Source organism: Ovis aries, chromosome 9 (genome assembly GCF_016772045.2).
Source record: "Ovis aries strain OAR_USU_Benz2616 breed Rambouillet chromosome 9, ARS-UI_Ramb_v3.0, whole genome shotgun sequence".
NCBI lineage: Eukaryota > Metazoa > Chordata > Mammalia > Artiodactyla > Bovidae > Ovis > Ovis aries.
In genome coordinates this window covers 35,821,442-35,846,889 of record NC_056062.1, presented here as the reverse complement: position 1 = coordinate 35,846,889, position 25,448 = coordinate 35,821,442, and the positions used below count along the sequence as shown (strand labels likewise).

Genomic DNA, 25,448 nt, shown 5'->3' with positions numbered 1-25,448 from the left:
AGAAAAAAAATTGGGAAAATACCAGAGTAAGCCACTTTTGAATTTTTTATGAAGTTGACCTCACTTCAACCCTGCTCAGAGAGCATTTGGGGTAGCTATTTTTTGGTTTTTAGAAATAACAATTACAGTATGCTGATAGTCAAAGTAAATACGTGCACTGAGTGTGGCATAAAGGTCAGATGAGTAGGCTGCTGTTTCCTTTGTAAACAAACAGCAAAAAAAACCCCAAAAAACCAAAAACAAACCCAAAGAGCATTGCTCCCCACCCAGTTCTGCAAAGGTTAAGTCACCAGTCTCTGAGAGTTGATGAACAATGGACACTAGAAGGATACAGGATAAAGTCAGGATGAAGCACTCTGTGCTTTGGAAAATCAGGCCCCACAGAAAGGTAGATGTATATCTCAGGAATAATTTTATTTTTTATTTTAGATTTTTTAAATGTAGACAATTTGTTAAAAGTCTTTATTGAATTTGTTACAAAATTGTTTCCACTTTTGGTTTTGGTTTTTTGGCCCCAAGGCTTGTGGCATCTCAGCTCCCTGAACAGAAATTGAACCCACACCCCCTGTATTGGGGAAGGCAATGTTTTAACCACCGAACCACTAGGGAAGTCCCAGGAAGAATTTTAATGAACCCTGATTCTTGCACCTTCCATATATAGAAAAGCACTAAAATCATTAACTTGAGGTATCTGTTCTTTGGGAGCAGCAGCAACCTTTTAGCAGGGTGTATGCTGGATTGCACGAGAAGGCAATGGCGCCCCACTCCAGTACTCTTGCCTGGAATATCCCATGGATGGAGGAGCCTGGTAGGCTGCAGTCCATGGGGTCGCTAGGAGTTAGACAAGACTGAGCAACATCATTTTCGCTTTTCACTTTTCATGCATTGGAGAAGGAAATGGCAACCCACTCCAGTGCTCTTGCCTGGAGAATCCCAGGGACGGGGGAGCCTGGTGGGCGGCCGTCTATGGGGTCGCACAGAGTCGGACACGACTGAAGCGACTTAGCAGCGGCAGCAGCAGCAGGCTGGACTGACACTTAGGTGGGGCTAGTGGTAAAGAGCCCACCTGCCAATGCAAGAGCCATAAGAGACGTGGGTCCAACCCCTGGGCCACGAGGAGCCCCTGAAGGAGGGCACGGCGACCCACTCCAATACTCCAGCCTGGAGAATCCCATGGAAAGAGGAGCCTGGCCAGCCACAGTCCACAGGGTCACCAAGAGTCGGACACGACTGAAGACACTTAGCAAGCATGCATGCTTGCTGGTTTGCACGCATTCCCAGTCCGAAATCATACGCAAACTAGTTCCTCCTTTACCCCTTTGGAACAGTCTCCTCAGAGTTGCTGAGAGGCCCTCTCCTTGGTTATCACCGTCAGTAAGGTCCTTGAATAAAACTGAGACTCACATCTCTTAGGTTGTGCATTTTTCCATGAGTTGATGCCTTGAAGGTATGAAGTGCTGAAACATTACTGAAATATTAGGGGAGAGTGGAAGTTGTTGCTGTTCAGTCGCTCAGTTGTGTCTGACTCTTTGCGACCCCATGGACTGCAACATGCCAGCCTTCCCTGTCCTTCACTATCTCCCTGAGTTTGTTAAACTCATGTCCATTGAGTCGGTAATGGCATCCAACCACCTCATCTTCTGTTGCCCCCTTTTCCTCCTGCCCTCAATCTTTCCCAGCATCAGGGTCTTTTCCAATGAGTTGGCTCTTTGCATCAGGTGGCCAAAGTATTGGAGCTTCAGCTTCAGCATCAGTCCTTCCAATGAATATTCAGGGTTGATTTCCTTTAGGATTGACTGGTTTGACTCTTAAGAGTCTTCTCCAGCATCGCACAAGAAAGACAAAGGAACAGTGGGTGTTTGGGGACCCCTATTCACTGTGCTGCTGCTGCTGCTAAGTCATGTCAGTCGTGTCCGACTCTGTGCGACCCCATAGATGGCAGCCCACCAGGCACCCCCGTCCCTGTGATTCTCCAGGCAAGAATACTGGAGTGGGTTGCCATTTCCTTCTCCAATGCATGAAAGTGAAAAGTGAAAATGAAGTCGCTCAGTCGTATCCGTAGACAGCCCATATTTCTGTTTGCTTCTTTGTTGCACCGACCACCCCACAACTTTCCACCAGGTCTCTGGTCTTGCGGGCCACTTGTGTACAATTGTTTGATCTGTTACCCCACCCCCACAGCACCCAGTCTGTCACCCACAGCCTGGACACGCATGCACACTCACTCCCACCTCACTGAGGAGGAGAGAGAGAGAGAGAAGAGGAATACTGAGTGGAAAAATACCAAGATTTGTGCTTGATTATTGGAGATAATTAAGTAGAACCTAAAAATAGTCAGGCCCTTATTTCATATTATGTTCAAAATGATTCAAATTCAAAACTGTTCACAGCTGTGCTGGGGGCTGCTACCACACAGAGTTGATTTCAAGCACTTGAATCAGTGATCAGCAAATGCAGCTTCTCTCTGTTCTTCTAACTTGGAATGGTACCATGACTCAGAGGTGATTGAATGTGAAATACAGGGATCAATAATATCATTATCCTCATGGCATCCATCGTTTATTCTGCCAATACTTTTCAACATAGTGGAGCAGTGTGGCCAACAAGCCTTGTCAGGTGTGTGAGCCTCTCCTTACAGAGTTATTGATGATAATAGGTCTTCAAAGGAGCCCCTGGTGGTCCAGGGGTTAAGAATCTGCCTGCCAATGCAGGGTTTGATCCCTGGTCTGGGAAGATCCCACATGCCATGGAGCAACTAAGCCCACGTGCCAGTTACTGAAGCAGGTGTGCCTAGAGCCCATGCTCCACAAGAAGAGAAGCCACTGCAATGGGGAGGAGCCATTGCAATGGGGAGGAGCCACTGCCATTGGGAGGAGTCAATGCAATGGGGAGGAGCCACTGCAATGAGGAGGAGCCACTGCAACGAGGAGGAGCCACTGCAACGGGGAGGATCCACTGCCATGGGGAGGAGCCACTGCTGTGGGGAGGAGCCCTTGCACGGACACCAGAGAGTAGCCCCCGCTTGCCACAACTAGACAAAAAGCCCACAGAGCAACAAAGACCCAGTGCAGCTAAAAATAAATAAATCAAAATTAAAAAAACTTTAAAACTCAACTCCATATACGTAACAATTAAGCAGATTGGCAATTTACTACTTAAATGATTAATTTACTGCTAACCCCAAGTACTGAACAATGTAAAAACATAGGCTGAAAAGTAAGATGGACAGAAAAATCGGTGTATTTTTGTAAAGTAAATATGCAGGATATACCCTGCTACTAGAAATATCTTTCAAATAGGAGGAATAAATCTATTATGTGCTGTAAGTAACACCAGCCATCTCACTGCTTTGAGGAGATGGTTATCTGCCAGCATGGCTGAACAGACAGGTGCAGACAAACCCACTGACCTCTCTCTTCTGGTTTTGTTCATGCTACTATCTTTTTTTTTTATTGAATGTGACAAAATACTCCACACGTTTGTGACCCAGCTCAAAGGTCGCTCTTTTCATGGAAGCTTCCCTGATTCTTCCAATGTGCCCTGACGTCATAGACAGTGCAGCTTTTCCACTTGCTCTGTATCCTTTTCTATAAGAGGTCATTCTGTGTGACCTTGTCATGCCCACCAACAGAGCACAGCTTGCTGAGCCATAACAATTTTTTGTTTTTTCTCTTTCTGAGGTTGAATTCTCTGAGAGGAGGACTGTGCCATTCAATTTTGGGTCAAGCACACCTAGCATAGAACTTGGTCACCCAGCAGATAATCATTCTTCCTTTGATTCAACAAGTACCCACCGGTGGTTTACAGTGGGCCTCCTGTGTGCACTGGGTCCATGTAGCTGGGAAGGAATGTGTAAAGGGAAGCCAGGTGACAGGTACAGAAACAGGTGGACTTAGCAGTGGGAAAATACAGCAGCTCTAATTTAATTAATTGCTTCTCTTTTCTCACTGAAATAGGAAGTGAGACCAGCAGTCTGGAGTGATGGAGGCAGACAATTGGAAGTGTGAGAGCATAGAAGAAGGTAGGAAGCAATCTGTTTTGGAGCAGGAAGGCGAGTTTCAAGGAGAAATCATGCCTGATGACGGACAGCACTGATGGACCACTGAGCTCTGGTTGGACATCTCAGGAAAGATGTGTCACTTGCCTGATTTGGCTACGTGGATGTGTTTAACGCAACGCCATCGCCAAGGTCTAAAGTGCGTGCATTGGTCTCATATGACAGTCTTTCCAGTTTTCACTCACAAATAGCTTTAACTAGCTTGATGAGCGAATCTCTTAGGTAGAGTCAGGCAAAAGGAGCCCAGCTGAATGGGGGCCTGGCAGGTGGGAGTCCCCAGACCCTCGACACCAGCTTCCTGCTACGCTTGGCCAAGAGGGGACCCTGGCAGGAGCTTGGAAGGTGGGGGGCCAGGTAAGAAGACATTTTTCTGGCTTCCAGCTCAGATCTGCCTACTCTCATCCTTGGACCTGTCTGGTCTCCAGCCCTTGGCATGCCAGGGGGGGGGGGGCACAGCCCTACCGTGGCAGGGGGAGCAGCTGCTGGGACAGGCCCTCAAAAGTAAGAATATTCCTATGAGCCTTGCTCCATCCTTGCCTGGTGTCCTTCCCTGGGCATCTCTGCAGCAGATAGGCTGGCCCGTCTCGTTACCCAGCACTCGCCAGGCTGGGCCCCTCCACAAAGACTGCTCCTCTTTCTCATTCGTCTCACCCCAGTGCTGAGAGCTGCTTCCTTTAATTAAGAATCTCTGATTCGTTTGAACATCCTCTTTTTGCCCTCTCAGCTTCCTGTGTAGATTCCCTGATTTAAATCCCTGCTTTTTGACATACCTAATGAGAAATGGAGTATTTCCTGACTTATCAATAAACAAGGATGTCACAGCCATCAGCAATTGCAGCCCTTCTTTGTGAACTGGTGAGCCTTAAGGGAACTCAGGAAAGAGAAGAATACCTGTGATCTGACAGCCGTCAGACCATAGCCACTCCCTCCAGTGAGCCCCTAGAGAGCTCAGATTGAGAAAGCACAAGATACTGGCCCCAGAGAGCTGAGCTGCATACGAAAGGAATGATTTCAGTGAGCCTAGACTCCTGCATCTTCCCTTACATAGAAAAGCACTAAATTCTTTCACTTGGGGTATCTGGCTTTCTTTAATTCACAATAATCTTTTGATGTTCAGATTACCTGCCCTTTGTTGCAAAACTTCTATATAACCTGGCTCCTCTCCTCACCTCCCTGGAGCAGTTCTCTCACGGTCACTTTCGATGCTGCCTCCTGGGCTTGAAGTCCTAAAAATTCCCACCAATTAAACATAACTCTCAACTTCTAGGTTGTGACTAATTTTTAAGTTGACACTAACGTTTTTTGTCTTCCTGGTTGGGGATGATATTCTAATGGACACCAAAAAGCAAAACACACACCAGTTCAGGATCAGAGAGACAACAGCAACCCCCTGAGTGGTGTGGGGCATTAAAGTATGTGCACAAGCTCTTGGCAGATGTTGTATAGGAAGGGCCAGCAGGCTGGTGCCCACACCAAGATGAAGGAGAGCTGGGCGGCAGGTGCAGACTTCCTGGCCTGCAGCATCCTCAGACCAGACACCAGGAGAGAGGTCCTGTTGCTACAAACTTGGAAATGAACTGTCCTGTCTGGTCTGCTCCACTCTTCCCAAAGTTATGAGCATAGATTTCATAGGAACAAATTTAACACTCGCATTTCCTAGGTCCTAATTGAACTAAATGGCTACAAGAACAAGGACCTTAAGATAAACAGCTTCAGAAACCCAGACTTAACTCTTGTTCAGCTCAACTTGAGGAGACAACTGTGCCCGTGGACTCAACTGAGCCCGTGGCGCTCACCCGCTTGACATGAACACTGCATGAAGGGCATTGGGAAGAACAGTCTGCAGAGGGGATGGGGAACAGCCTGCCCAGCACTGGGGAGGACAGCTTTTGCTACATCGGTCTTGGGGTGATGAGCAGCCTTCCGGTGGGATGGTGGACCCTCAGGTTGCAAGGTGAGTGGAGACAGAATTGGTCAGAGACCCATGTGTCAGGTGGTGGTGGGCTGGATGCCCACGACTTGCCTTCCACATAGCATCTGTGACACAGTGAGAGCTGTTCCCTAATGAACAACTGGCTCAAGTAGGGGCTGCGTGGCCTCCTCTCTGGGGAAGGGGAACCAAATGCCCTCTGAGATTCCCCTAGTTGCATATCATCCCACCTAGAAGGTAGAACAGCTCATTCTGTTCTAGATAAATTAGGCATTTCTAAATATGTTTTGTTGCATTGTTTACAACATCACATTACAAACTCTTAATAAAAAGTAAAGTTTTAGGACAAATTTTACAGCAGTTCACACACCATCATGCACTCAACAGACATTTTAAAACTGTGTTAATGAACGAATGAGAATAACAATGGAAAAGTAGACAGATCTGAAGGGAGGGGCACAGTCCCCCCTTGCAGCTGGTACTGTCGCCAGAGCTTCCCCTCCCCAGAGGAAATCCATGGGTGGAGCCGGGCACAGAGATGGGGACCCAGCACAAAGGACTTGGGCCTGGGGGCGGATGGGTTCCTTGTCTAACCTGACCTTGGGGAGCCAGCCCGCTGTTCTACCTACTTTACATTGCAGGCAGATTCTTTACCATCTGAGCTACCTGGGAAGCACCGTAAAGTGGAGCAACTGGAAATCCAGGGATTTGGGTCTAGAAAGTCCTCCTCAGGATGTGACAAAGGAGGCAGTTGTCACACCCAAGTCGTCTCTCATCCTGGTTGGCTGGGGACAGTGTCTGTTTAAGGGAAACCTCTTAGCTTCTGGGTTTCCCGGGTGGTGCTAGCAGTTAAGAAGCTGCTTGCTGATGCAGAAGACATAAGAGACGTGGTTTGTTCCCTGGCTCAGGAAGATCCTTCAGAGAAGAAAATGGCAAGCCACTCCAGTATTCTTGCCTAGAAAATTCCAGGGTTGCAAAAGACTCTGACACAACTTCTTGACTAAACAACAATTTACTCTGTTTTTTTTTTTTTAAAGCACAACTTTCTGCCCACTTCCCTGCTTAGAAAATAGCTACCATACGAGTGGCTGAGAAGCTCAGTGGTCTTATCTCTCATCTGTGCTCAACAACTTGGTTGATCCTAGTGATCTTTGGATCCAGTTGTCTCTTGACCATCTTTGGGGAGACACAGAACATGTTTATCCTATGTTTCTCTGATTTTCATAGCAAGGCTTGCCTTGGCCAAGGATGAGGTCCCAATCCCAAAGTCTGTAGCAGACCTGATGCAATAGTGAGCTTAGCAGCTAAGCTGGGAACAGCATTAGGGAAGAGCCAAAACTTCAAGAAACACGTGGTTTGATTCCTATATTAAGGATGAACAATCTTATGAAGCCAATGAATTACCTTTTCTCTGTTTGTTTGTTTGTTTTTTTTCTGTAAAACTTTACATCAAACTCTCAGATGGAAAAGATGAACTCATACTTGTAACCCACCTTCCCTTCCCTCCTCCATCTCCATCATCTTTAGGGTGAAAAGTTTTCTGTGATTTTTCAAATCTTTCAGGAAACTAGTAGAGATGACTAGTAATCTTGGGCCACTGGACAGTGGCTTGCAAGCCCCCCTCCGCTTGTACATGGGGTTTTCTCCTTTAGAGAGTTTTCATGTGTGTAACTATACCAAGAGGGGGTTGTGAGTTGTTCTGGAGAAGAGCAACCTGACAGAGGCTCAGCTTCATATCGCCTCTGCATTTGTACCCTCATGTACAGACCCCCTCTTGATGCCTGTGCCTGACCCTGTAAGGATCAACACTATGGCCATGCTGTCAAGGAGTTTGTAGGCCATCTCTTTTAGTTTGTGTCCTTTACATTTGAGAAATGGGGACCCAGGGAGGTTAAGTGGCTTGCACCAGATATCACAGCAAGGAAATGAGACAAGCAAAGCCAGAGCCTCCCTCTGCAGCTCATGGTCTTTCATCTCTAGACATGCTCCTTCACAGATAATTCATATGGCTCACATTCTCCAAGCTCATCTCTTCTGTTTCTGTGCTAACACCCATCTTCTCTTTCTTCCGATTGGCTTTCTGGCCTGTGAGGCTCACACCCCATGGTTCTCTTGGACTCTTTCCTCAGACTTCATGCACTGCAGCTATTCTTGTCTAGAGCCAGGGTTGGGCCAAGAACTCATCAGTCCACGGGTCACTGGCTACCAGCACCCTCTCCACTTGTCTTTTCCTGTCATATGTCTCCCACCCCTCCCTGCAGTTACCAGGTTAGTGTGCTCCTTGCAATAATGAGTTATAAGGACACTGTGGGGATTCCCCTGATCATGTCTCAGCTTAGAGGATGGCCTAGTACACAGGGAAAGTCACAGCCAGGCTCTGCTGAGGTTGAAACAAGATGCACACATTATAGAACGTTATCTGTTTAATATCTATCAATTACAGGATGGACACATTATCAGGAAACTATTTAGAACACGGCTACGTATGCATCATCCTCCATATATATTCACCGGTCTACCCACTGGCCTGTCTAATCTTCTAGCTTCTGAAAAGATTGGAGCAGCAGGCCCTAAGGAAATGGCAGGGCAGATCTGTTATTAATCGAATCATCTTACTGACAAGATGATCCAACAAGATAGTAAAACACAAAAATATTAATCTGACGGTAATATTTGTTTCATAAAACTTTGTACTACACAAACAATACATTGTTCAATACTGACATTTTCCCATGTGACCTTCTTTTTAAAAATATTAAGGTAATCTTTATCATTTCTTTTTAATCTCTCTCTCCCTTTGCCTCTTAATGTCAAAAGGAAATGGTAGAGATTACCCTCATATTCAAATATATATATAAATTTACATATATAATGTACATAATATCTAATATACATAAAAGATTCAAGAGAGAGAGGACTATAAGTCTTTCTTCAAATGTTTGGAAATTATCATACAAGCCAGAAAACTTCAGCAGATTCTATTCTCATACTGACCAAGTGTAAAATCATAAGGATTTTTTTCCTACTCAGAGGGCAGCTTGAGAGCAAAAAATGAATTGTCTTTCCGTAAATTACCCATGATAAGTGAAGGCGAGGAAGAAAATAAGCCTTGTTCACAAATGCAGGTGTCAAGCAGCCGACATTAACCAGGAGCACCGTGACCGGCGTCAACAAAGGCTATTGGAACGGTCCTTGGGTTGTGACAAAGGAGCCGGACAATCCTTCCCCAGGTGCAGGGAGCAAACTGGAGCCCTTACCTTGCAGGGCCTGCAGGCTGTGAGTCTGCACGATAATGCAGAGCTGCAGCACCAGCTGGGGGGCGCTCTCCAAGAAGGTGGCCAGTAGGTGCAGCATGCTCACGTCCGCGTATTCATACACCATCTTCCAGTAGAACCTCCACCGGTCGTTCTCCCCGCTCTGCCGACTCCGAATACCTAGGTATATCGTGTGGAAATACCTAGAAAGGAAACATGGAGGATAAGAGACCAGAGTGATGACTGATCCTGTCTGCTCTTCCGCAAACCACAGTATCTGTGCAAGCACACACAGGAAACAGCTGCCTTAGTGGCATATCAATTAAAAGTGAAAGGGAAAGTGAAAGTCACTCAGTTGTGTCCGACTCTTTGCAACCCCATGGACTATACAGCCCATGAAATTCTCCAGGCCAGAATACTGGATGGGGTAGCCTTTCTCTGCTTATCACTTAAGGCCCCAAGTTAACTCTTATTCTTAAAGGTTCACTTTGAGGAGTCATTGCAATTTTCATCCTCATTGAAGGCATCCTGTGAGTGCTAAGTCGCTTTAATTCTGTCCATCTCTTTGTGACCCCACAGACCGTCTCCCGCCAGGCTCCTCTGTCCATGGGATTCTCCAGGCAAGAATACTGGAGTGGGTTGCTGTTTCCTCCTCCAGGGGATCTTCCCAACCCAGGGATAAACCTATGTCTCCTGTGGCATTGGCAAGCAGATTCTCTACCACTAGTGCCACCTGGGAAGCCTGAAAGCATCCCACTGCCCTGCAGTTTTGAAGAGGGAGATGAAACTGAGGTATAGAAAGGATGTGCTACTTTGAAAATCTACAAATACCCTTTCTGGTCAGTGCCTCTATGTGCTTTACAATCAAGAGACATGCCTTCAACGACAGAATGCATGTCAAGTTCCAGAGTGTTTATGCTTGTAAGGTCTCCTGATACCTTTCTTTTTAAAGTAAAAATTATTTATTTATTTTTGGCCTAGCTGTGTAGCATGCAGGATCTCAGTTACCCAACCAGGGATCAAACTTGCATCTCCTACAGTGGAAGCATGGGGTCTTAATCACTGGACCACCACAGGAGTCCTTTCTGATAACCTTTTAAAAAAATATTTACTACTGAAAATTTCAAACCAATACAAAAGAAGAAAGAAAACCAGTGTATTGAATCCACAATAAAATTACCCCACTGCTTTAAAAATATCCTCAGTGGAATCATCAATGTGGTAATGGTAAGCATTATGTGTTAATTTTCCAACGTGTTTGGGAAAGTGAGAGAATGAGAACAAGCTTGACAATCCTAAAAGCCAGCACCACTTCCTTTTGGGTGTGAGAGATGCTGTCTGTGAACAGTCATCACATTTTATTCTGACAAACTTGCATTTGTTCGTTGATAGCATGAAAAAAGAGCTTACCCTAAACATATACTTTATGTATTTATACACACATTATATATACAGATTAACATGAATTTGCAAAGTATTTCAAATTTAAAAATTCAGAACATGCAAAAAGTTCCAAAAATGCCCTTGGGAACTACATATGTAAAGACACAAAGATGAGGAAAATGCTCTGAGTTCTGATAAGCAATGCTTTGGCCTGAAATGTATTCTGCACATTCACATTCTGTTTTCTTAGAGTTATCTTCTCTCTTTTCTCCACTATAGAAACTTACAGTTGTGGTTTAAAACTGCTGAGAAGACCTTCCTTTATGACCCCTGCTCCTGACTTGTGCAGACCACCAGCATGGAAGCCACCTCACTGTATGAGCTTGGCTGCTCCCATGTTGACTTCTGTCCTAGCCCCCCAAGGCTGGGGCATGACCCCACATCACTGAAGCTGTACCAGCGAGCCCTGTTTTCTGTTCATTCTGGGATGAACCAACTTATATTGCATTGAATTGGGGGGGGGGGAGTCTCAAGTTCTATTTCTTTTAAAAAAACAATATTCATTTGGCTGTGCTGGGATTTAGTTGAGGCCTCTAGGATCTTTAGTTGTGGCATGGGAACTCTTGGTTGAGACATGTGGGATCTAGTTCCCTGACCAGGGTTGAACCTGGGCCCCCTGCATTCGGCATTTCTTAGCCACTGGATGGACCACCAGGGAGGTCCCTCAAATTCTATTCCTTAACAATTAGTTATTTGTATGAGATGGACCAGAGCCTCCACCATATCACTTTTTGCTTCCAGTTGGAAGTGCAGCACAGTTGGTATGTAACAGACATTAGCATGCCATCTCGGGAGTTTTCCTCTTTCTCTAAATCAACAGTGATGGACATCAGGAGTCTTACACTCACAACCTAGTCATGAGGAAAATGTCAGCCTGGGCCTTTTCTCTAGTCTGTGCTCTGAAAAATGATGACAATAGAGAGGATTTGTGATCACAACTGGTTCTTGTCCATCTTCTCTATATGTAAGTGGTTTACCACATTTGATTACGTTATTTTTTCTTTATCTTAATTGGAGAATAATTACAATAGTATGATGGTTTTATGTGATACATCAACATGAATTGGCCATAGGTATACATGTGTCCCCTCCCTCCTGAATCCCCCTCCTACTTCTCTTTCCACCCTATCCCTCCCAGTTGTCACAGAGCGCCAGCTTTGGGTGTCTTGCGTCATACATCAGACTCGCACTATCTGTTTTACATATGGTAACGTACATGTTTCAATGCTGTTTTCTCAAATCATCCCACCCTTTCCCTCTCCCACTGAATTCAAAATCTGCTCTTTACACCTGTGTCTCCTTTGCTGCCTTGCACATAGGCTCGTTGGCACCATCCTTCTGAATTTCATAAATATGTGTTAATATTCTGTGGTGCTGGAGAAGACTCTTGAGAGTCCCTTGGCCTGCAAGGAGATCCAACCAGTCCATTCTAAAGGAAATCAGCCCTGGGTATTCTTTGGAAGGAATGATGCTAAAGCTGAAACTCCAGTACTTTGGCCACCTCATGTGAAGAGTTGGCTCATTGGAAAAGACTCTGATGCTGGGAGGGATTGGGGGCAGGAGGAGAAGGGGATGACAGAGGATGCAATGGCTGGATGGCATCACCGACTTGATGGACGTGAGTCTGAGTGAATTCTGGGAGATGGTGATGGACAGGGAGGTCTGGAGGGCTGCGATTCATGGGGTCGCAGAATTGGACACGACTGAGTGACTGAACTGAACTGAACTGATTCTTTATCAGCTGCCAGAGGGAAGATTGGAAGACAAGAGGCCCAGTGAATGTGAGCAGAAATGTAGACTATGCTCACATCTGTTCCCACCGGTTCTTCATGCCAAGTGTAAGAAAAAATTGCCACAGGTGAGTGGGGGATGAAAACACACATTTGAATTTCAGTGTCACGTTCTTCCCCTCTGCCTCTGCCACGTCCTGTGTGGGCTGTGCTGACACCCACCTCAAGAGAGGATCATGCAATTCCACATTGCACTGCCGTGGAACGTATGGCCAGAGGTTTGATTTCAGAAAGACCTGGTTTCCTAATAATTTACTCTCTTAGGGTAGGAAATTCTGTACCCATTAACACAGAGCCCCCCACATCTATCTAAAGAGACCCCCGTGGACTCTCTACTAACAGGTTGTAACATCTGCTCCAGAGACGAAACACCAGCACAGGAAGCAGAGGAAGACGGGCCGTGTCTGTCATTCAGTTCTAACAAATGGGGACAGATGTTGGGTTGGGCAAAGAAGCTGAACTGGCATTCCTTTATATTTTAAAATCAAGTAAACTGCTTAGGGAATTGAGAAATAAATACAAAAGAATAGGCCCATGAGTTCTTATCCATAGAAATTCAGAATGACACAAAGAAGGACTTGTGTTCTGAGAAAAGTCACGGTGTTCCAGAAACAGGAGCAAAACTGTCAAGTTAACTCTTCTGTGCAGGTGTTTGGGCTTGTTTGTCTTTTAGATAGCTACCAAGACAAGAGCTTGGAGTTACCTCCTGTGTTAAACACCTGGAGGCTTTACTTGGGCTCCAAAACGGGAAGATGTTTTAAAACAGAAATATTCTGTAAGGAATTATAATCCCTTTGGTAAGAACTAATGATGCAATGGGCTTCTCTGGTGGCTCAGTGGTAGAGAATCTGCCTGCCAGTGTGGGAGTTGTGGGTTCAGTCCCTGGGTCAGGAAGATCCCCTGACCCACTCCAGTGTTCTTGCATGGGAAATCCTGTGAACAGAGGAGCATGGTGGGCTATAGTTCATGGGGTCGCAAACTGAGCGACTAAACAACAGTGTCGCAGCAGACATGAGGCTTCAAGTCTGGAACTGAATCCCAGGAAACTGGAGACAGATGTGTAGATCACTTGGAATAATAACTGGGGCAGAAGAAACGTGTGAGGTGCTGACCTGCACCCTTGGTCAGAGACAAACTCAGTGGTGACATTAGCCTACATCGTCTGCCCTTCCACGAAGTGGCCTCAAGGCTGCCTTCACTCAGCGGATCTGGCAGTTGCTTCCACTGTACTCCAGCCAACCTACCGGTGAAGTCTGAGAACTTACGATCCTAGTCAGAGACATAGCAGCATCGCCTTGGTCCATATGACTCCACAAGCTAGCTTTTTTAAAAAACAAAACAAAACTGATTTATTTATTTGGCTGCACCGGGTCTTGGTTGTAGCACAAGGAATCTTTAGTTGTGGCATGCGAACTCTCAGTTGCAGCATATGTGATTTAGTTTCCTGACCAAGAATTGAACCCTGGTCCCCTGCACTGGGAGTGCAGAGTTGAAGTCACTGGACCACCAGGGAAATCCCCATAAGTTAGCTTTTGAATGGTTCTTGGCAGCAGTCTACTGAGTAGACAGAGTTGAGAAGTTCATGACTGTACGCTACTATCCTAGTGGAATCTAGATCCTTCATATTACTTTACAAACACATGTCTGCACTGGGGGAGAGGAGGATGGCTGACAGCCTGTGCCTGGAAAATGCCCCTTTGCCTACTTGAAGACACAGACTGAGCAGTCTTGTCCTCTTGGTATATGGGCTGTCATAATTTAACTGGGAAGGATTTTCTCCCCTCTGTGTCTCAGAGCCACTTAGCTTCTGAGCCAGACTTCTTTATCTGAAGGTGGAGAGAGCCATCCTCCTTCATGGCTGGGTGAGTGCTAGACGAGAAGCTGTGTCCTGTGCACGTGCCGGGTTCATGATGTACGGGCATGTCGCTGCTCACCAAGGTTACCTGCATCCTGGGCTCATTTGCAGTGCCATCTCTTTGATTTTTGTCATTCAAGTGGCTTTATGCCTTTAGTCCTCATTTACTTTAAGCAATTTACTCTGACAGGTGTTCCCATCACACTGAACTTGGCCTTTGCCTGATTGAGGGCATATGAGGAAGGTCAACACTGCTGGGAAGTGAAGCAGCTTCTAGACCTCCTGAGTGTCAAAAGGACCCAATCTTGGGTCTAGGTGGGGACTGGAGGGGGCTCACTAAGGTTCTTCTTAGGATTCTGCTTTGCTATGTTAATGAAAAGAGAAATGTTGCCCAAGAGGCATAGATGACCAACGAAGTTCATGGTAATGAGAAGATATTTATACAGGGAGGATTTAGATAAAGCCATGTTTATGGTTAAAATTTTAGCATAATTACCAAAGAGCAACATTTAAGAAGAAAACAAATTTCCAGTCTTTGTCACTGACGATGAAGTTCAAGCAGTGAGCATGAGGGGGTAGCAGTGTAAACACATGGCTCTCATTCCTGCTAAGAGATGTTTCTGATAAAACCCACTCAGAAATGTCAGCATGTCCATCTGTTCCTCCAAGGTGGACACATTTGGAAGATGTGTGCCATCTTTGTGGTATGACCAATTTTTCTGATAGGGTCATTCTTACTAATTACTGTCTTAGGGAGCATGCTAGTGGAAGATAGAGTTTTCCTTACATCATGAAAGGACACCAGGAATTCACCAACCTGGCTTCCCTTACCCTACTGCTCTCCACCCGGGTGCCCTTTCCCAATAAAATCTCTTGCTTTGTCAGCACATGTGTCTCCTTGGACAATTCATTTCCGAGTGTTAGACAAGAGCCCAGTTTCGGGCCCTGGAAGGGGTCCGCCTTCCTGCAACAAATGGTGCCTCTGGCGGGACTCTTCTTCACTGAGACTGACATCTTGACAACTCGGGGTACTCAGGGGCCAGCTTGCCTGCCAATGGACCAGACCCAGCAGCCGCAACTGGGACCCTTTTGTCCCTGGTCTCCTCCTGACGTGGACAACTGGCCAGAGTGCCCCGACCGGCAAGGAACAAGAGACTTTATTGACCTCTCTCTCCTTCCCTCTCTCTTTCCTCTCCTTAAGCCTTCCTATCCTTCCCTGTTTTTCTAGTCCCCCGGTCCTGGGTGCAGGAATCTGGTCGAAGGGCCCTTAGCCTGAGCTGAGGATTGGAGACTGATCACTCCTCTTGGCAGAGAACTCGAATTCTGGTTCTGGTCTGGTCTGATTTCTGGTAGAGCCGAGTTCCAGTCCTCCCTTCTCTCGAGGCCCAGGGAAAAGTCCCATAATGCCTGGATATCTGTAGGTGGCAGGAGACGTCTGTAAGGCCACCCCTTTCATACCCCCTCTCCCGCCTCCTCCCCCTTCTTCTTTCAACCTGGCTTCCTTTCCTCCCTTGAAATCTTTGATGTTAGTACTTAGATCTGAAGTTCTGTGTCTCTATAGGAGATTTTCTGAGAGACTGTATTCTTGTATTTAAGGGCTTCCCTTGTGGTGCAGAGGTTAAAGCGTCTGCCTGCAACGTGGGAGACCTGGGTCCGATCCCTGGGTCGGGAAAATCCCCTGGAGAAGGAAATGGCAACTCACTCCAGTATTCTTGCCTGGAGAATCCCATGGATGGAGGAGCTTGGTGGGCTACAGTCCACAGGTCGCAAAGAGTCGGACATGACTGAGCGACTTCACTTTCACTTATCAACATAATCACAGTCCTAGCAATATCTTAATTTTGTAATTTCTTCTGTTACTGATGATGTAAGCACACAAACACACCTAGAATTCCCTACCATGCCTTGCACACAGACACCCATGCATCACCCACACCCCTCACACACTATCTAATCCAATGGCACAAAATCTAATCCAATGACTTTCTGAAGATGTAAATAGCATTTAAATTCTTGACTCCTTTTCATCAATATTTTCCAGGTGTAATGAGCAACCTGCACCAAAGTCACAGACCCTCACATTACCAACTTCAGACCTAAGCAAAATATGGCAAAAGTGCTAAGACTGGGAGGAAAATTCCAAATGTCTAATGTATCAAGAATTATACAGCTAATACGTTAAATTATATATATCAAGCATTATATAGCTAGTTTAACCCACTGTTTAATGTGATGGAGACAGTCTTTGTGAGGAAAAGAGAAGTATAGAACATGTTTCATATGATTCATATTTATAAGGAACACTTCAGTCCTTAAACAATATTTGATCAAATGTTAATTACTGATATAGCTGAATCGGAAATCATTACTAGCTATGAGGATGCTATGTGTATATTTTCTAATGTTGCATTTTCTTTCTCTAGCTTATAGCATATTAAACAGTTTAGCTGTTATCACTGTTATTTTTACTACCTGAAAAGTGCAGAGTAAAATCTGTGCATAAGAGTTCTAAAGAAACATTAATAAAGAGTGATTCTAGCAACTTGTATTTTCTTCTGTTGTCTGGCTACATACAAAGCTTTACAGTATTATATACATATATATATATATGTCTCTCATCTCACACACTAATAAAGTAATGCTCAAAATTCTCCAAGCCAGGCTTCAGCAATATATGAACCGTGAAATTCCAGATGTTCAAGCTGGTTTTAGAAAAGGCAGAGGAACCAGAGATCAAATTACCAACATCCGCTACATCATGGAAAAAGCAAGAGAGTTCCAGAAAAACATCTATTTCTGCTTTATTGACTATGCGAAGCCTTTGACTGTGTGGATCACAATAAACTGTGGACAATTCTGAAAGAGATGGGAATACCAGACCATCTGACCTGTCTCTTGAGAAACCTATATGCAGGTCAGGAAGCAACAGTTAGAACTGGACATGGAACAACTGGTTCCAAATAGGAAAAGAAGTACGTCAAGGCTGTATACTGTCACCTTGCTTATTTAACTTCTATGCAGAGTACATCATGAGAAACGCTGGACTGGAAGAAGCACAAGCTGGAATCAAGATTGATGGGAGAAATATCAATAACCTCAGATATGCAGATGACACCACCCTTATGGCAGAAAGTGAAGAGGAACTCAAAAGCCTCTTGATGGGGATGACCCAGAAAGATGTTATGGGGAGGGAGGTGGGAGGGGGGTTCATGTTTGGGAATGCATGTAAGAATTAAAGATTTTAAAATTTAAAAAATTAAAAAAAAAAAAAAAAGAAAGTGAAAGAGGAGAGTGAAAAAGTTGGCTTAAAGCTCAACATTCAGAAAACGAAGATCATGGCATCCGGTCCCATCACTTCATGGGAAATAGATTGGGAAACAGTGGAAACAGTGTCAGACTTTATTTTTTTTGGCTCCAAAATCACTGCAAATGGTGACTGCAGCCATGAAATTAAAAGATGGTTACTCCTTGGAAGGAAAGTTATGACCAACCTAGATAGCATATTAAAAAGCAGAGACATTACTTTGCCAACAAAGGTCCATCTAGTCAAGGCTATGGTTTTTCCAGTAGTCATGTACTGATGTGAGGGTTGGACTGTGAAGAAAGCTGAGCACTGAAGAATTGATGCTTTTGAACTGTGGTGTTGGAGAAGACTCTTGAGAGTCCCTTGGACTGCAAGGAAATCCAACCAGTCCATCCTAAAAGAGATCAGTCCTGGGTGTTCATTTGAAGGACTGATGTTGAAACTTAAACTCCAGTACTTTGGCCACCTCATGCGAAGAGTTGACTCATTGGAAAAGACTCTGATGCTGGGAGGGATTGAGGGCAGGAGGAGAAGAGGATGACAGAGGATGAGATGGCTGGATGGCATCACCGACTCGATGGACATGAGTTTGGGTGAACTCCGGGAGTTGGTGATGGACAGGGAGGCCTGGAGTGCTGCGATTCATGAGGTGGTAAAGAGTTGGACACGACTGAGTGACTGAACTGGACTGAACTGATATATGTATCTGCATTCACAGTATATATGTATCATAATACACCATCTATTTATCTATCTCTCCTGATTAGTCACTGATAAGAAGCAAAATTGCATGGGTTGTCACCTTAAAATTTCTGTACTGAGTATGTTAAACAACAGCTACAACCACAAAACCTTTTTTTAAACACCAGAACATCAAGTTTCTTCTGTCACCTTTATGCCAATAATAGTATTCATAAAAATGACAATATTCTGTCCTATATTTTTATGGTGGAAAGTTGCCTAGTGGAAATTCTTTTAAAATTAGATTCTGTTTCCCATTAGTCATCCCAAGGGGGGCAAATATGCATTAGGAGGGAAAGAATACATTGGATGACCTCACATTTGACCCTAGCCCAAAGAGGCCAGCCTAAGCCACCCTCCCCCAAGGGGAGTGGGCTGAACTGTCACCTGCAGAGCCGCCCCCTCACATGGTCTGTGGTCATGCCTCTGGGGACCACAGTGCCCTGGGGACCACCTTTCACCAGGAGCCACTAAGAGCTCCAGGGCACATGTGTACATTATGCACCTTGAAGGCTTTTCATGGGAATTTGCAATAAGGAAAGAGATGGAGAATATCCTCCTAGAAGTCCTCCAGTGGGACAAGAACCTTGACACCTTTCCTTCATTCATCAGAGTTTTATTTTTCTCCCCTAGGCAGCACTGCCTCTCAGACTAATAAGTCTTTGGCTTTCTCTGCATGTATTTGACCCAAGAGCTGTATTTCCATCACCTCTCTCTCTTGCTCAGATAATTAGAATTAATTTGGGTTCTCAGAGGAGTCTAGTGCTCTAGTGCTATTAAGATACTAAGAGCTTCATACCATGGTACAGAGCATTTTTATACAGTACGAGCTTACGCAATGCAAAATCACACCTGGTTAGCATCTTGTGTTTAGTAAAAGTCCCTTTTACTGATTTTATTTTTAGTCTTCTCTGAAAATAAAATTTACCTATGAGATATGGTTATTTTTGTTTCATTTAATTTTTATGCACACCTCTCATAAGGATACATATTACATGAACATGTCTTCATGTATTTCCTCAAACCTGGAGTAGGAAGAAATAGAGCCTTGTTCTCCACCAAATAATTGTCTTTGAAATGGGCAGTGTAGCCAGGGCCCCTTGGGGTGAAATATATGGGAAAGTTACTGAACTTGAAATGAAGGTTCCTTATTCCTTTCGCCCTCATAGCAACTGGTACTCAGCCCTCAGAGAACAAAAGGAGCATTTCTCCCCCAGTTACCCTCTTTAGAATCCCAATATACTAATATTTCATAGTAAAATCAGTATTCTAGTATTTTAATAGTAAGTAAGTAAGTGAAGTCGCTCAGTCGTGTCCGACTCTTTGCGACCCGTGGACTGTAGCCTACCAGGCTCCTCCGTCCATGGGATTCTCCAGGCAAGAATAGTGGAGTGGGTTGCCATTTCCTTCTCCAGGGGGTCTTCCCGACCCAGGGATCAAACCCAGGTCTCCCTCATTGGAGGCAGACGCTTTAACTTCTGAGCCACCAGGGAAGCCTAATTATTTAATAGGCTTAATAATAATAGGCTTAATATAATAGGCTTAATAATAATAATAGGCTTAATAATAATAGGCTTTAATAAGCCTAATAATTACTATTATTAATTACATAATAGTATATATGTATTAAAATGGAGAAGAGTGGCTTGGGGCAAATATAGCAGTGACTACTGTTTGACATGATATTGACATGGTACAACTTAAATTCATATCGTCAAAAGATTAAGAGACTACTAAACTAGCAAAAATTGTTGTTGCTGTTTACTTGCTATGTCATGTCCAACTCTTTGCAACCCTGTGGACTGTAGCCCGCCATGCTCCCCTGTCCATGGGATTCTCCAGGCAAGAATAGAAGAATGGGTTGCCATTTCCTTCTCCAGGGATCTTGTCGACCCAGGAATCAAACCCTTGTCTCCTGCATTTCAAGAGGATTCTTTACTGCTGAGCCACCAGAGAAGCCTTACAAATAGTAGGAGTACATTAAAGAAATTATTAACCATGCTTAAAAAAAAAAACAGATTCATACGTGTTTGTTCTTATTACCCAGGAAATAATGATTGTGATAGAATCAGAAACTTTTTCCTCAGCCCCGTAGAATTGACTGATTTTATGACAAATGAGGAAAGTTCTGTGTGTGCCTGAGTGTAATAATCTTTTATTCTTTTTAAAAGATGAGATACTGCCTTGCAGCTTTGAAATCCCTTCACAGGAACAGACTTATGGCCATTTACAATTTTAAAAGTTGGCTGAAAACTCCATAGGCCTGGGGCATCTGACCCATCACAGAGAGAAGGAGGAGCAGTCCAGGGACACAGTGTTACAGCCCCAGTGGGCTGGGGGCCTGCCTGCAGGGTCTCCAAGCGGATGCACATTTCAGGGCTAGATTTCACCAGTGCAATTGGATTCTTAGAGTTGTTCTGGTCCAAACACAATCATTTTGCCTTCCTTTTAAGACACTTTATTACTATTCATATTATCATCTTATTATAATTTAATTATTTATTTATTCATCCTTTCTAGGGGAAGAAGAGATTCAAGTTTGTATCTCTCCAGAATCCTGGCAAAATTAGCTGACTGATGCGAAGCAGTGACAGACTTTATTTTCTTGGGGTCCAAAATCACTGCAGATGGTAGCTGTGGCCATGAAATTAGAAGACACTTGCCCCTTGGAAGAAAAGCTATGACAAACCTAGAGAGCATATTAAGAAGTAGAGACAGTACTTTGCCCACAAAGGTCCATCTAGCCAAACCTATGGTTTTTCCAGTTGTCATGTATGAATGTGAGAGTTGGACCATAAAGAAAGCTGAGTGCCGAAGAATTGATGCTTTTGGACTAAGGTGTTGAGAAGACTATTGAAAGTCTCATGGACTTCAAGAAGATCAAACCAGTTAATCCTAAAGGAAATCAGTGCTGAATATTCATTGGAAGGGCTGATGCTGAAGCTGAAACTCCAATATTTTTGCCACCTGATGCAAAGAAGTGACTCATTGGATAAGACCCTAATGCTGGGAAAGATTGAAAGCAGTGGATAAGGGGACGACAGAGGATGAGATGGTTGGATGGCATCACTGACTCAATGGACATGAGTTTGAGCAAGCTCTGGGAGTTGGTGATGGACAGGGAAACCTGGTGTGCTGCAGTCCATGGAGCTGCAAAGAGTTGGACATGACTGAATGACTGAACTGAGCTGGTGGGAAAAGCCAACTCACTGGAAAAGACCCTGGTACTGGGAAAGATTGAGGGCAGGAGGAGAAGAGGGCAACAGAGGATGAGATGGTTAGGTGGCATCATCAACTCAATGAACATGAGTCTGATCATACTCGAGGAGATAGTGAAGGACAGGGAAGCCTGACTTGCTGCAGTCCATGGGGCTGCAAAGAGTTGGACATGACTTAATGACTGAACAATAGCAACAACAAAACAGTGCTGTAGAAAGATGAGGAATAGAAGGGCTGTAGGTCTGCATGCATTGGGTCTGAAATACTTCATTCCTGTGTGCAGGAGAACCTCATGGTGAACTGCACACCCCTCCCTTTGTTGGGCAGCCTCACTCTCCATGAAGCCATCAGCTGTATCTTACACAGGCAGATGCTGAGAAGAGAACACAGAATGTTCTACGTTCCAAGCCTACACTGGCTGGTTAAGTCTAGAGTTTATCCCAGTTTCACCCTGAGCACCTGATTTCTGATAGCAGAGAGCTAGAAGTCTCCTCGGGCCAGGGTGTTGTAGTCTGTGACATAAGCTCAGCAGGAGAGCAGGGAGGTTTCCTGTGTTGACAGTGAGCACTTGTTCTGAGCCTGGAATGTTCCCTCCAAGAGGCTCATGGAGACAAATGAGGGCAGGAGAAGAGCCTTCTCCATCATCATAGGCATAGTTATTTCCTTATCCTATTTGCTCAGCCATCAGTGCTCTCAACTGTGTTTAATAACCCAGAGAAAATTGTCATACCACAATTGACTGCAAAAATTTAATGAGTAGGATGTGAACATACAGTGTGCTAAACATGACAGGGGCTGGTCCTCCATCTAGGGAATCAATAGCATGTAGAGTCCCATGTGGGCTTTCCAGGTGGCGCTAGTGGTAAGGAACCCACCCGCCAATGCACAAGACATAAGATACATTGGTCCGACCCCTGGGTCTGGAAGATCCCCTGAAGAAAGAAAAGGCAATCCACTCCAGTATTCTTGCCTGGAGAATCCCACGGACAGAGAAGCTTGGAGAGCTATGGTCCATAGTTTTGGAAAAAGTCCCATTTGAGAAGACCCCAGTCAAAGCTTCCATGACCATCTACCAAGCTAGTAACTACAGAGATGGTGCTCTAGGAAGTGAAAGTGTTAGCCACTCAGTCATGTCTGACTCTTTGCGACGCCATGGACTACCTCTATCCATGGAATTCTCTAGGCAAGAATACTGGAGTGGGTTTCCCTGCTCTCCTCCAGGGGATCTTCCCAATCCAGGGATTGAACCTATGTCTCTTATGTCTCCTACACTGGCAGTTGGGTTCTTTACCACTAGTGCCACTTGAGAAACCCATTCTGGGTCCTAACATGGAGCCATCTGCTTGTCAACAGCTGCGTGAGATGATTCGATTATTATTTAACTTTGTCACAAGCATGAAAGTGCTTGAAAATGCTGAACAGTGGTTCCCTTGACCCTCCATGGCTGCCATGTGCCCTGGCTCCCAGCCTCTGTCTAACTTTATTCAAGCTGTCGCTGTTTGTTGACCTAATACAGGGCTAACAGGATGCAGCCTTACTGGAGCTGCAGTCATTTCTCCTAATTTTTGCCCCAGGACCTCCCATTCTTGGGACCACCCTTGACCATGAGGATCAGAGGGGTCCCTGGATCAGAACTCCCCTCTTGCCTCCCCCAGGGATGTCCAGCCCATCGCCCATTATGGAGACCATCTAGACAGTGCACCTAGGCCTGTGTCCCTCCTTTTGTGTCTTCTCTTCCTTGGAACCATCTCCCCAGTAAACCACATGCCCCCTTGCTCTTGTCTCAGACTCTGCTTTCTGGTGAATCCAGGCAGAGATGTTGCCTTTATATTAAGATACCATCAGGGAACATAGAGCTTTATTTATCTCCTCAAGGATTGTGCAGGAAGAGGAACTAGGTAGGTGAAAGTTGTCCAAATTCAAGATGCAAATTCAAAAACAAAATTTGGAAGAGAAATTAGCATTTTTAAAAACAGATTTTTTTTTTTTTACATTTTTAAGAGCAGTTCTCTCTAAGGTTCACACGACTTTCTATTTTCATGGTGCCTAACAAAGTTCTTACATTTTTAACTTATTGCTCAATTGTTTGTCATACAGGGCATGCCAAACCAGTCTGTTTCTGTAATCGGTTTTTGTTTCCAGCCAGCTCAGGCAAGAGACAAAAGAGAAGACATGCTGTTCATAACGAAAGGAAGACACTTCCTGTTGAATATGGCAGCGGGGTAACCCAATGTCACGTGGTTGACTTTCTTATAACACAGTGAGGGAAATGTCCAGTCTTTTCTGTCAAGAATAAGAATGCTACTTATCCTGTTCTAGAAGGATCGTAACACTTGGAGATGAGAAAAGCTAGCAGAGGGTCCTGTTTTAGAAAAATTCCCTCCCGGGTATTTTAATGTTGTTTTCAGACCATGTAAACTTTCAGAGTCTCCCTCTTCATGTCCACCTAGTTATTTAAAAACCCACTATTTTAACATCAGCCCTCTCACCACATACACATTGCCTCTCCCACCCCTTCCCTAACTCCCTCTCTTGCTTTCTCTAGTTTCCATCTTTTCTCCAGGCCATCATTTTATATGAAGTGCTCTTCCTAGATGTTTTGAACAAAGAGTGAGAAAATATGGTCTGATTATTTCTGAGCAACCTTCATTACACCTTTAAGGACTGCAATCACTGGTCAAGATATAGCCTTGATTCATAAAATATCATAAAGGAATATTAAATTACATGTAAGCCCACTTCAGGTGAAAGAGGAGCATGAATAAAATACAAAAACTAGTGAAACAAAACATGTGATTTGATTACCAGAACATCTTAACTCAAGAGCCCAGTTTGGGTTCCAGAAATCTCCATGTGGACATTTCTAGGAACTATCATTTCTTTCCTATTGAAAGATACACTCGGTAGGAAGAGACATTAAGGCTCTTTTAACACTGTATTGCCCCCCTCCCCCTCATCTGCTATTTCCACTGCCTACTGTTGGCAATTGATTCCACTTTTGGGGAAGAGCTAGGTAAGATATAACTTCATCTTCAACTTCACATGGAAATATTTTAGACCTGAATATAAAGCCCCTGGTGGCTCAGATGGTAAAGAATCTGTCTGCAATGTGGGAGACCCAGGTTCTATCCCTGGGTCAGAAGATTCCCTGGTAAGGAAATGGCAACCCACTTTTATTTTTTGCTTGGAGAATTCCATGGACAGAAGAGCCTGTTGGGCTACAGTCCATGGGGTTGCAAAGAGTCAGACATGACTGACTGACTAATACTTGCACTTATTTATAAAGCATAATGGTTAAAGTATGTATTCATGAAATATCAACATTTCTACCAAAACAGACTTGCAAATTTAGGATTGTTTGCTTTATAGAGTTCAGCTATGAAATAGATATGCTCACGAGTTTACTTTTGTGATAACAGAATGAATGTTCACTGTGTACATGTCACTATGCTAGTCCCTGAGAGATCCAAAAATGTCTTATAAATAGTTCTTGACTTCATGGTGTATATAATCTAGTAACAGAGAACAGTAATGTCACCCCTTAAAATTATAAGTCAAATATTTATATAGACTCTGAAATATCTTTCTCCCTCACCCTCAGGTCCCTATTTCTTTCTTCACATAGGCAACCGCGAAAACATATTTAATATGCATACCTTTAACTGGCATTTGTTCTTAAAAAAAACTTTTCACTTAGAAATAATTTTAGATTCATATAGAAGTTGAAAAAAATAGTACATAGTTCCCAAGGGAACTTCCCCCAGATTCCCCCAATGATAACATCTTACATAATAGTATTACAATTGTCAATCAAAATAATGACGTTGACCTTGGAGCAATACTGTTAGCCAAGCT

The 25,448-nt window shown here is 44.4% G+C and overlaps 1 protein-coding gene across 1 annotated transcript in view; it reads right to left on the bottom strand.

Moving 5' to 3' along the window:
• Positions 1-25,448, bottom strand: part of XKR4 (XK related 4) — a 336,000-nt gene that overhangs the window by 121,311 nt on the left and 189,241 nt on the right. The window contains exon 2 of the mRNA XM_027972963.3: positions 9,245-9,444. Within this exon, the coding sequence (XP_027828764.1) occupies positions 9,245-9,444 (200 nt within the window). The remainder of the gene's footprint in view (positions 1-9,244; positions 9,445-25,448) is intronic.